The sequence below is a fragment of the Nannobrachium achirus genome (assembly GCF_963921795.1).
Source record: "Nannobrachium achirus genome assembly, chromosome: 13".
Lineage (NCBI taxonomy): Eukaryota > Metazoa > Chordata > Actinopteri > Myctophiformes > Myctophidae > Nannobrachium > Nannobrachium achirus.
The window spans coordinates 27,355,214-27,367,224 of record NC_137833.1 but is presented as its reverse complement, the minus strand read 5'-3'; the positions used below and the strand labels follow the sequence as shown (position 1 = coordinate 27,367,224).

Here is a 12,011-nt window from a genome sequence, read left to right as displayed (position 1 = left end):
AAAAGTGCAAATACACTCAATTTCATCATCATTATTTTAAACGTTAAAGTGTTAACGTTAACAAAGTATTAACAAAGTTGATGGGAACGTAACTGCCAAATGGTCGGAGGTAGTTACAGTAAGTAAAATTGGATGAAGTGACCAGCTGGGTCATCAATATGTCCGTACATGGACAAATTTGTCCGTGGCAAAGACTTGATCATAAGACCCAATTACTGAATGTCAGTCTCCAGGTTTTCTTCAGAATATGTATGACAATGATTTACTATGATACTATGGCACATTATGAGTCCACTAGTACAAGTGGTCCTCAAACGTTTTATTTGTAAGACTCCCTAATCGGGAGATAAGCGACCGTCAGGTCGCATACACAAACTTTAGAAGGCAATGGTAGCCAATCAGGAGGGAATATGGGAAATGGGACAGATGCAAGATGATGACATGACTTTAGAGAGTGTGTACCACTTTGCGTGATTTTAGGGCAAAATCTGTAGCAGTGTCCAAAGATGTGTTTTGCAAGAATCGGCCTCATGGTGGCGCTAGAAGAGGGCCAGGTGAGAAATGATTTGAAATGGTTTGGCAGCCAAGGAGTGTGTGTGCAAAGTTTGGCATGGATAGGGGCAACGGTGGCGGAGATATGAGTAGGGCAAAAGTGTGACGTGACTGACTGACAGAAAGACAGACTGACTGACAGCCGGTGAAGGTTTTGATAGTCAGGTCGCAATAACTCTCGAGTGTACAGACCCATTATGGTCATTCAGGGCTAGCTCTTTATGCTTTTCTGGAAATATTATCGTCCACTAATTGTGTGCGTCCGAAAAAATGTCCACCTCAAGCCAGCATTCCAATGACCTACGGAAATGACTAATACACGGAGAGATGGTTTTTCAGGCACATACAGGCACACTCACTATGTGTGAACCCACTTACTTTGACTTGAGCAGCGCCGGTAACGTCTGCAGGTATATGAGCAGCGTCTCCACGGGCAGGCACTCTGTGTGGTAGCTGCACACCTGGCTGCAGACGGTGGACACGCCAAGCTGCTGCGCGTGGTGGGCCAGCTCCACGCCTCTCTGCAGCACGGGGTTGAAGATGTGCGTGTAGAGCTGCCACTGCACCACGGCGTTGCCCCGCAGCGTCAGGTGGCACACGTGGCCGGCGATCTGCTGACTCAGCTGGCGGTCCTCGCCGAACACCAGCTCCTGGTACGCCTCCAGGGCGTCCCACTTCCACAGCATGTCCTCCGCGCCGCCCCCGCTCGGCAGGATGCCCTGGGAGCGGTACGAGAAGCTGAGGGAGGCAAGGTCATTATGCAATTAGTTAACTGAAACTTAAAGGAGTAGTTCACCCCAAAATTACCCCAAAAGTTAACTGAACTAAATAAAAACTATAATAATAAAAAGATAAAAGATAACCAACTGAAACTGTATTGTGTGTTACCAACTGAAATGAACTGAAATTATAGAAAAAATGCCCTTAGTTTGAGTATTTCTCGTTACCAACTGTAACTGAATAATATATATTTTTAAATGTTTTTATTTTTTAGGCCCACTTACCCTTTTTGAATCCTGCACATGAGAAATAACCCAAAAAACTAAAACTAACATTAGCACACCCACTCTAAAAAACAATTCAAACTAACTGAAAAAAAAAAAAAAAAAAATCAAACATAAACTATAATGTCAAAGTCGCAAAGTAATCCAACCTTGAGGCAGAGGAGGGCTCCCCTTGCTGCTGCAGGGTCTCCTCCAGGCCGGGGGGCAGCTGGCTGCTGTCCAGGGTGCAGATGTTGCAGGAGGCCAGCTTGGCCCTCTCCGAGGGCCGCCCCCCGCCCAGCTGGTCCAGGATCAGCCTGGCCAGGACGCTCAGCACGTGGGACTGGTAGCTGCGCAGGCCCGGCGCCTGGAAGGCATGCAGCAGTGGGCCCACCACCGAGCGGGGGTCCATGCAGCAGCAGATCCCCACCGCCTGCACCCCGGCCAGCACCTGAAGCAAAAGGTGGGAAAAAGTACTTAGATTTTTGTACAGTATCAATACTGCAATGTAGAAATACTCTATGACAAGTAAAAGTCCGGAATTCTAAATTGTTGTTAAGTATAAAAGTATTGGCATCAAAATGTACTTAAAGTAGCAAAAGTTTAAGTACTCTGAACCCCCGTACATTTTTGTTTAATTTTTGTTTAATTTATTTTGTATTTGATTTGACGGTATTTGTGTTTATTATTGGTGTGACTTGTTAGGGCTGAAGTGGTATGTTTTGGCATTATAATCAAAATCTACAAAGTAACTAAGTAGTAACTAAAGGTTTCAAATAAAGTAGTGGAGTAAAAGAATAATATTTGCCTCTGAGATGTAGTGGAGTAGTAAAAGTACAGAAAATTGGAAATACTCCAGTACTCAAGTAAATGTATTTAGTTACTTTACATCACTGACCTGGAGAACTGCCGGTCCGCTTGGGGAGAGACGCTGCAGCAGTCGCAAGCACTGGTGGGCACACGCCGCCAGGCAGCAGCAGCGCTCGGGGTACCGCACCGTACCGTCGCCCTCCTTGCCCTCTTTCCCCTCGCCCTCCTCCTCGAAGGGGTTCCGTCGGGCGGCCTGCTTGAAGGCGGAGACGGGCAGGCCGGAGAGGTCTCTGTGGTGATGCAGGAAGTGGGAGTACTCGCAGCGGCGGTGGCGCCGCCGGGCGCACACCGACTGGTGCAGCTGCTCCGACTTGGCCTTCTTGACAGCGCTGACGATCTTGAGGACGCCGGCGATGAGGCCGCGCAGCCTCTCGGCGGCCTCGCCCCCCACCTCTGAGTCCTTGGCCCGGCCGAGCCCCTCCAGGCGCAGCGCGGTTGCCTCGAACAACTCCAGGCCGCGGTGCTGCACGAACTCGTGGATGAGCTCCAGGGCCTGGCTGAAGAAGAAAGGGTTTGGGGTGGAGGCCTGCAGGCAACCCAGCAGGACTTGCAGCACCCCCTCCAGCAGCTCTGGCAGCAGCAGGGCCCGGTGGCGATAGCGGGAGAAGGAGAAGTCGTCCTGGACCTCCTGTAGGGTTTTCTTGGGCCGCGGGGCGAACGGGTCGGCTTGCCTCTCTAGGCAGCTGCGGATTTTCAAGGTGGCTCGGAGGAGGTCCGTGAGACTGCGTCTGAGGCTGTCCGGCAGCGTCTCACTCTGTCCAACATCCACAGACATCAGGTGCAAGATAGTACGCAAGAGCATCCTCTGAACCAGGGCAATGGGCTCCTCTGTCCAGCCTCCTGCCAGTTCCTCTGCCCCGGCTACACCTCCTCCGCCACCTCCTCCTCCTCCAGCCCCAGGCCCACAACAGTCTCCAAACTCAGTCAGGATCTCAGTCAGAGTGGGCACCACACTGACTGCCAGGCCAGGGTTGTGGTTGATGCTCATGTCAAACTTACAGACCTTCTCAAGTAAAGAAAGCAGCACGTGACAGAGGTCAAAAGGAGAGTTCTCCATCCGATTGAAAATGGACATTGCGGCCGGGTCAGTCAGTGTTTCGGTGTCCAGCATCGGAGAGCCGGCCGGGGCTCGTGGATGGGGATAGGGCGCGCTCATGGTTTCTGGGGCGGCGGGCGGTTCTTGCGTTGCTTCTGAACGATGATGCTGACAGCTCACACGGATGGTGGAACCGTGAGACCTTCGGTTCCGCGCCCCACCCTGACCTGGTGCAGCTTTGTCTTCAGAGTTGCCGTCTGAATCCGAGGTAGAAGAAAGCTGGGACTTGCGTGCATCTCTCACCGAGTATTTCTGCGCAGTCCGGCGCGAGCGCCGTGACTTCCATGAGCCGCTGCTGGTGCGTGACCTCTTGTCAGAGTTCTGAGCATCTGTACCCGTCTTCTGTCCTTCTCTGCAAGGGATAGCCTTCACTTCCCGGCTAAGGAACACTTCCAACAAGGACGGCAGGGTGAAATCTGTTGACAAACAAACATTTCAGTCAGCAGCATTACAAAACCTGAAGGTATGTTGCTCTAGAAGTGCTTCAAGAAGGGAAGCAGCTAAAAATAGCTCACCTAAAAAGGTTGTAGATTGTGTGCAACACCCACGTGCAAATAAATATAGCTCAGGTTATACAGTAGTGTACATGCAAGTACTGACCATAAGTAACTGACAGTAAAAATGTGTTTAGGTCCAAGTCATGACCTTTGCTGGAATTCATTGCATCTCTCTCAACCCTTGCATTGCTGTCAAATCTATCTTAAAAGGTACTTGATGTCATGTTTGTTCTCAAGTGAATCTTTCTATTTGCGGTTGAATAAAGGCCAACCAGAGAAAAATGATTTGAATGATAAATTAAACCAATGCCTTTGACTAAATCAATTGATGTTTCCACAAACACAACATTTATTCATTATCTGGTCAAAAAGCGCACCAGATTTAAATAGCACACTGTAAAGTCATATCACGTTTATGTTAACGCATGATTAGCAACGGCCTCATAGACACTGGATTTTCAAAACCTTCAAACTAAATACATTTACTTACAGTAAGTACTGTAAATAAGTACAATCTTGAGGTACTTTTACTTCTACTCCACTACATCTCAGAGGCAAACACTACCACTTTTACTGCACTACAATTATTTGAAAACTTTATTTACTTTGTAGATTTTTATTATAATTACAAAACATTAACCACTTCAAACCTACGTTTCAGCCATTTGAAAATAGGCGATCTACAAGCTCACAATGTGTCGCATCGCAACGCACTGTGAGCTTGTAGATCTGCAATTTTTATACAAATTATGCATTTGAAAACTTCACCCCCAAAATTACTTTTTTTCTATTGACTTTGACTTGAGTTAAATAATATTTTTTGTTTTTTTGCCGCATTCCGAAGCCAATAATTTGAGACTCTTTGTAGGCCCATTGATTCCGGATTCAATGGGGGTACATTTATTAAAATCAAATTATTGGCTTAGGAACTCGACATGAACCAAAAAATATTATTGAACTCAAGTCTCCATGGGGTGAGTAATCGATAGGGAAAAAAAACATGTGAACTACTCCTTTAAGTACATTTTGACACCAATACTTTTGTACTTTTCCTAAATTTTTAACTCCGGACTTTTACTTGTAACAAGAGTATTTCTACACTGCAGTATTGATACTTTTACTTAAGTAAAACATGTGAGTATGCTAGAGGAGTATTGTAAGGTTCATTTACATAAGAGTAGCTATTCCCAGCTTGTTAAAAACACAATCAGTACACACATATACAAATTAATAAAGGTAGAAATGTCTAGGGTCCGTGTTAGAAAGGATTAACACTTCTACACTAAATGCCGGTGTCATCCTAAGGTCACAGAGAACTGCAACCAAGGGTCTTATTCTGTTTTGCAAGAACAGAGCTTCAATTAAACCAAAGATCATTTATTCAGTTAAACTACAAATCTTCAATTGAACTACACATCTTCAATTAAATCGGGATTCACAAAAACACTACAGCTGACCATCCTACAAACGGAACGAAAAGAAGCCTTAAATTAACACTGACTGATTTAACTATGTATGTTGTTCATGGTGTTAATTAAATTTCCACGCTGAATTAAACAGTGGGATTTCATTAAGTGAGAGTCGTTTGATAAGGAGCATCACATGCACTGTTCAGCCAAGGCGGAGAAAAAAAAACAACATCACTGCCAACAACACAGTTGCAGCATTCGTATCAATCTTAATAGTGGGAAGGGAAGTTGCTCGACTGTAATCATTTTGTCAAAGACGTTGTAAATGATGTTGATTATTTTAACATTCAAAAAGAAAAAGAACAAAGAACTAAAAAACAGAGTGTGATAAAAGCTCAATAGAATGATAGGGATGTGACAAAGGTTTATGTTATTCTTGCCTAGGGTCTGGGCTGCAGTGCTCATGTTATTATGAACCACTGCAAAAGTCATGTTCATCACTTAACCCATTAAGACCTGAGGCAGATTCTACAAATGCCTTCTAAATCAGTAGTTCTCACACTTTCAAGATTAAAAAACAAAATCTCCAAAAGCCAAAGTAAAAGTGAGCTCTGTGCAGTATATCTGCTATTTTTGAATAGCCAACGTAAAAATCTAAAATTACACTGATGCTTTCCCAGTTTTAATGGGATAAGACACCCTGTGTTACTAAACACATTAAAATCGAGCTATTTCCGATACAGTATAATGATGTTGTGGTGGGTGAAGCGTCCTTTACCTGGGGCTTTCTCCTCCTGTACGGGGATCTTCCACACCAGCGGCAGTAGAGACAGCAGCAAGGTAAGCAGCTCCTCCCTGCAGGTCAGCTCCTGAAGAATGGGTTCAAAACATACTGACGTTATCTCTAGAATGCCCACACACACCCTTTCCATCCCATACCCCCGGCTTCACTCTCTCTCTCTAGTCACACTCCCGCGTCACGCCGCGCACACCACTCCCACTCAGCACACACGCTCTAAGTCTGAGAGTAATGCAAATGGAACCCTTTATGGGTCCATTTGGTTCCACTTGTATACGCTCAGAGTTCAATTAACACTGAGGAATTTGACCGTTTATAGCCCCCAGACACCAAGACCGTTCGCAATACAAACTTCACTTAGTGTTTTGCTACCGCCATCTACAGTAGAACACATCAGTCATTTTAACCACTTAAACCCTCTTCTAGACCTAGTAAACTGGGCCCCAGTTGGCCCTCTACTGGGACAGGCTTATTTCCCTCTTCTAGACCTAGTAAACTGGGCCCCAGTTGGCCCTCTGGGACAGGCTTATTTCCATCTACAACAAATCTCTTCGCCAAAAATAACTGATCCACAAGTTAACAAGGCATCGTTTAGAGATGTGCTGCGGGGCTTATATATCTGTTATTTTTGGCCAATGTTCTCCGCCAGAATATGGATGCTGGTGAGGTCGAGTGGTTACATGTTTGTATAAAGCTGCAAATCAGGAACCCATTTCAATGAATAAAACATTTTAATCAATCTGTGTGGTAATATAATTATGTGGTACATCTGCAGTGGTTGGGAGTGGTCTCGATATGCTTCCATGGAGGTTCGACCCTGGTGTTGTATTGTTATGGGAAACCTACTGGTTTTGGCACAGCCTGAAGCTCACAGTGAAACATCTCCCCTGACCAAAGCAGGGATGACGTCTTGGAAGAGCGGGAGACATTTCAGGTAGGACATTAAAGTTATGGATTGAGCTTTAAAAATACTTTTTTTTAATCATTTTTCGAGATTTGCTCGAGACCTAAAAAAAAAATATATATATATATATAGTTTGTCAATTTCCCGGCCTTCTGTGACCCTTGCTGCTCTACACAAAATACGGTTTCCTGGATTTACCCCATATGCAAATGAAAAGAGCTGTGTCAGCGAGCACTGTGTGTTCAATGTAACATCTACACGACACAGCGCTTCCCTGAATCAACTTCTAACGTCCTTCAGGACACCGCTGTGGTCCAGGGCATTCCTCACACGGGAGAGACAATTTGTTCCTTCACGCGTGAATTAAAAATAAACTTTATCGCCATAACGTATGTCCTGTATCCACACAACAACAACACACATGCCAAATTAATCCATGATGGTGATGAATCATGCGTCATGGCTGATCGGTTGACTGTTTGTTCAGGATTAATGTAAAGTACAGTTTGACGAGTCATTTCGACATTTGGTACATTTTGATACCAATACTTTTGTACTTTTACTCAAGTACATTTTTTATTCCAGACTTTTACTTGTAACATAGTATTTCTACAATGCAGCATTGATACTTTTACTTAAGTAAAAAGTGAGTACTTTTTCCATCACTGCATGCGTGTGCAAAACGTGTGTATTGAAATGCAACGCGGAACCAGCTGCTCCATGGGCCATGACCCTCAAGTGTCTGATACACATTCAAATCCAGAGTGTTCTTTAAAGCCTTAATTTATACTCAAGTCGTATGATGGTGTCTCGCCTGCTGAAAATAGGCAAATTTACAAGCTCTAGCTTGTAGATGATCCCCTATTTTCGGCACAGGACATCATTGTGTGAGTCAGTGTGACAAGAGTATGAATTAACCAGAACTCGGGAGTAAAAAGATGTTCCCATACGGGTTCATTTTGACACGTTCCAAATTAAATCTAACACTCCAGAGTTTACTGTGTGTCGCGAGGCTGATGAAATGATGAAGTGTCATGTCACCCCTTACTGACGGGAAACCGTAAAGAGACAGGCGGCCCTTAGTCATCCAATCACAGCCAGCCGTGGTCAGACACATGGCTGCCAGACAGGAAGCACAAGGACTCCTCACCACAATGGCATGAAACCCTGGACTAAAACCCTATATAACAAGCTCACTCATGAGCATGTGGATTGACTGGATTCATGCTTTAATGCTGCTGAAATGTACAGCATAGCCGTAGATTATGCACATCCATCCATCTGTGAGTGCTCTACAATATACAATACAGAATACAATTATATAATACAATAGTGGTCCACAGATGAGTGGGGAAAATAATCCCTTGTGAGGATATATTTGCTGTGAGATTATTTTCTTTCCACTCATATCTTATGCAATGAAAGATCCCCACACGATAAATTAAAGTATTTGTTACTTACAATTTCAATTGGTTCAGTTTAAAGTGAACTGACCCTGATACTTGTTCAAACACTGTACAAAGGACGAAGTCTTTATTCAAATCACAGCTGTAATGACACATAATTGGAGCTTTGTGCAAACTCAGCTCTACATAAATAAATTAAGCTATTCCACCATTATTGGCCATGTGGGAGTTTAGTTGACAGACAGAATTACATAATGTCAGCCACTGTCAGAAGGTGACATATATTGTTCCCATTAACGATGACACACTGTGTGTACTGAGAAGCGAGCAAGATTCCCTTCTAAAAGATTGTTTCAGAAAACAAAAGACAAACTCTGTCATTTTGATATTCTGATTCTATATACTGTATATTTCAGTCACACATGTAAGTAACTGACATTTGTAACTTTGGGTTGTACTAACTGCCACAATTACCAGCATGTCTAACAAAGTTTGAGAAATGATGAAAACCCTTAGAGACAGCATGTTTAAGCCTTGGCATCAGGTCTGAGGAAAATCCCTCCATTTCGTTTTAAACTCACAAGGTCATAATAATACTTGATGGTTAAAAAGTGCTTGTTTCCCCCTGGAAGCTACACAGTAAAATCAGTCTTCATTAATCCATTTGAGAATTAAATTTAACAAAATGGTTAAAACTGTACACTCTCAAGAGAATGCTTAGAATTAATTATACATATATTAATGATATATGCTTTTAAGTGCTGGCAGGCAGGCAGGCAGCAGGACTGATTCCTCGCCCAAACATCCATCTTCCTTACATTAGCTGTCTGATCGGATTAGACTCAGATTTATACCAAAATGTACAAGCTAATTGGCATGGTTAGACACATGACAGTTAGGGTAGTGTAACGGTTAATCCAACTAAAAAGAACTTAAGTGAATAGCCAGACTAATCAATTTAGTCGATTTAAACAAAATCAACAAGATTTTCTTAAAGTTGATTTGCTGATTTGTTTCCTGTCAGCCTACAGCCAATCCCTATCAATAAAGCATAAAAGCAATAAAAAAAATAAAAAATAAAATACTATCAGAAACAAAAATCGTGGTTCTTAACTATTTGATTGATCAGAAAAAGTAACCAACAGAATAATTACTAAGAAGATAAAGGACAGTTGCAGCCCTACAAGCAGGCCGTGCACACAGGCTTTGGTGTGTGCTGTGCTGGTGAAGCTGTGTAGGCAGAGGCGTCGGTGTCAGTATGTGGAGTAGACAGAGATCTGTCTGCGTAACACTGGGGTCAGTCAGAGCCTGTCCCCAATTAAGACATGGAACAATACCTGCCTCTGTGGATGAACCCATGCCTACCAGTTAAGATGGTCACCTAAATAGCATGCTTTTTACAACACAATGTCACAGACGGACAAATAGAAATGAATGTTAAGAAATGTAATGGCGGGGCGCCCGCTGGCCTAGTGGTCAAGGCGCATACCACATACTAGGCTATGATGCCTGCTGGCGTCGCCAGTTCGATTCCCAATCCGGACAACCTTTTCCACATGTCATTCCCCATTTCTCTCCCCATTTCCTGTCAGTCTACTGTCCTATCAAATAAAGGCATAAAAAGCCCCAAAACAAATGTTAAAAAAAATAAAAAATAATAATAATTAATGGCTGCCTTTTTGCCCTACATAGTCGTTTCAATTCCTGGTAAAACAAGCGCAAAATATACTGTACAGTGTACAAGAATGTTGCTATCATGGAAGAAAAAAACAACGTGCCATGTGCTTTGAATACAGGGGTCAAAAAGAAAAGTCAAAAAGAATCCCATGACTGAAATTTATTTTCAGACCATGTCCCAATATGTGATTTTAGAAACATGGCACGTGCAGTGCACACCAATATTTGGGGTGTTTTCCTGAAGTTCTGAACTGCCTTCACTGAAATGTGTGTGTTGCTAAGCCATGCTTCATTTTATAGAAGTATCTTCTGAAGTTCTGTTGTATTCTAATACGAGTCTGGCCAATTCAAATACTCATATGTTGAAATTATAACTGCTTTTTAGTTTGGAGATCACTTGACTAGCGTTTTGCGGACTTTGTCATTCACGCCGCAGCACACCTCCCCCTAATTTATATATTTTTTGCAGATCTGCACTTGATAGCGATATTGTGGGGATAATATCGTAATATTTTTTTCAAACAAGCTCACAACGCTTACAGAACTTGTAGACTTGCCTGTTTTAGTTTAAGTTTTGTTTTGAAAGCATAAAATAGGGCTCAAGGAAAATACACTTTTGACATAGCAAGCAAGATATGACAACATCCAAAATTCCCAGTCCACACGATATCAAGTCTCACGTCACGATATCGATACAATATCTATATATTACCTAGCCCTCCCTAACTCTCTGTATTTGGTGCAAAGGTCAATGTTTGCACAGATGGCCACAGCCTGTCTATCACCTCCTCTTGCATGTGAGGCAGCCCTTGTCTGGTAAGGACGGTCACTAATACTGTAGCTTTGTATCACGTTAACTGGAACTGTTGGCATCAGTCCCAGGAGTAAATTCCCCCACGCAATGACTAGCTACTGTACCAGCAAGAAGGAAATACTGTAAATGCATTATCCACATTAACCATAGTGTCCCTTTTCTTTGGCGTGTCATAATAGGCAAACATTCTGCAGAAATAGCAGGTCTACAGGCTCGCAAAGCGCTGCAATGTGACTCATTGTGAGCTTGTAGATACGACTATTTTCGGCAAAGAGATTTGGTGTAGAGGAGTTGGGCCATGCATATATAGACAGAGCCCTGGGGGACACCGGTCAATGAAGCATATGGGGTTTAAGTGGCTGACCATCGCAGATTGAATGATGAAAATGTAACCTTATGTAATCCATCCCTTTAATGTGCATAAGACCATAAGTGTGAAGAATCAATCTGTTAAGCTTGGATGATTGCCATGGAGAGCCTTTCAGATATAGAGTTGATAGCAGTCATTGAAACAGTCTATGGAATACTTAGTGGAGGTGCTGTAAAAAGATAAAACTTAAAACAATGCAAGATCTCAGTCTTTACTGACTTCATTTATTATTACAGCCACATAAGACTTATTAAGCATTTCGGCATAATTCTTCCTCAGATTATAAATGAATCAGTATCTGTTCCCAAGGACTGTTTGACAGCAGTCTTAAGGAACAGTCCGCACTCACAAAATGAACATTTATTTTTTTAATTTACGGCAGCAGCAGCCCTGGTGCTTCAGTAGAGCACATTTAACTATGACTTCAGTATTGACAGAGCACCAAGAAAGAAAACTGTAAAACTGTCATAGTAGTACAGATTTCTGGAGCATCCGACTAGGCTTGTCACAATTATTACAAAATTGCCAGATCACAGTTAGTTGCGGTAATTAATCGCAATTATGTTTGCATAATCGTCAGAATTGTTTCCACTCATCTGTATGTATCTGTACAGAAATAATCTGTTGAAAAATA

At 43.0% G+C, this 12,011-nt stretch overlaps 1 protein-coding gene across 1 annotated transcript in view; it reads right to left on the bottom strand.

Moving 5' to 3' along the window:
- The window catches only part of lyst (lysosomal trafficking regulator), a 92,912-nt gene that overhangs the window by 69,185 nt on the left and 11,716 nt on the right, over positions 1-12,011 (bottom strand). Inside the window, exons 3-6 of the mRNA XM_080741197.1 lie at positions 6,186-6,276; positions 2,434-3,917; positions 1,706-1,986; positions 931-1,290 (exon numbers count right to left, since the gene is read on the bottom strand). Coding sequence (XP_080597323.1) covers positions 931-1,290; positions 1,706-1,986; positions 2,434-3,917; positions 6,186-6,276 — 2,216 coding nt within the window. The remainder of the gene's footprint in view (positions 1-930; positions 1,291-1,705; positions 1,987-2,433; positions 3,918-6,185; positions 6,277-12,011) is intronic.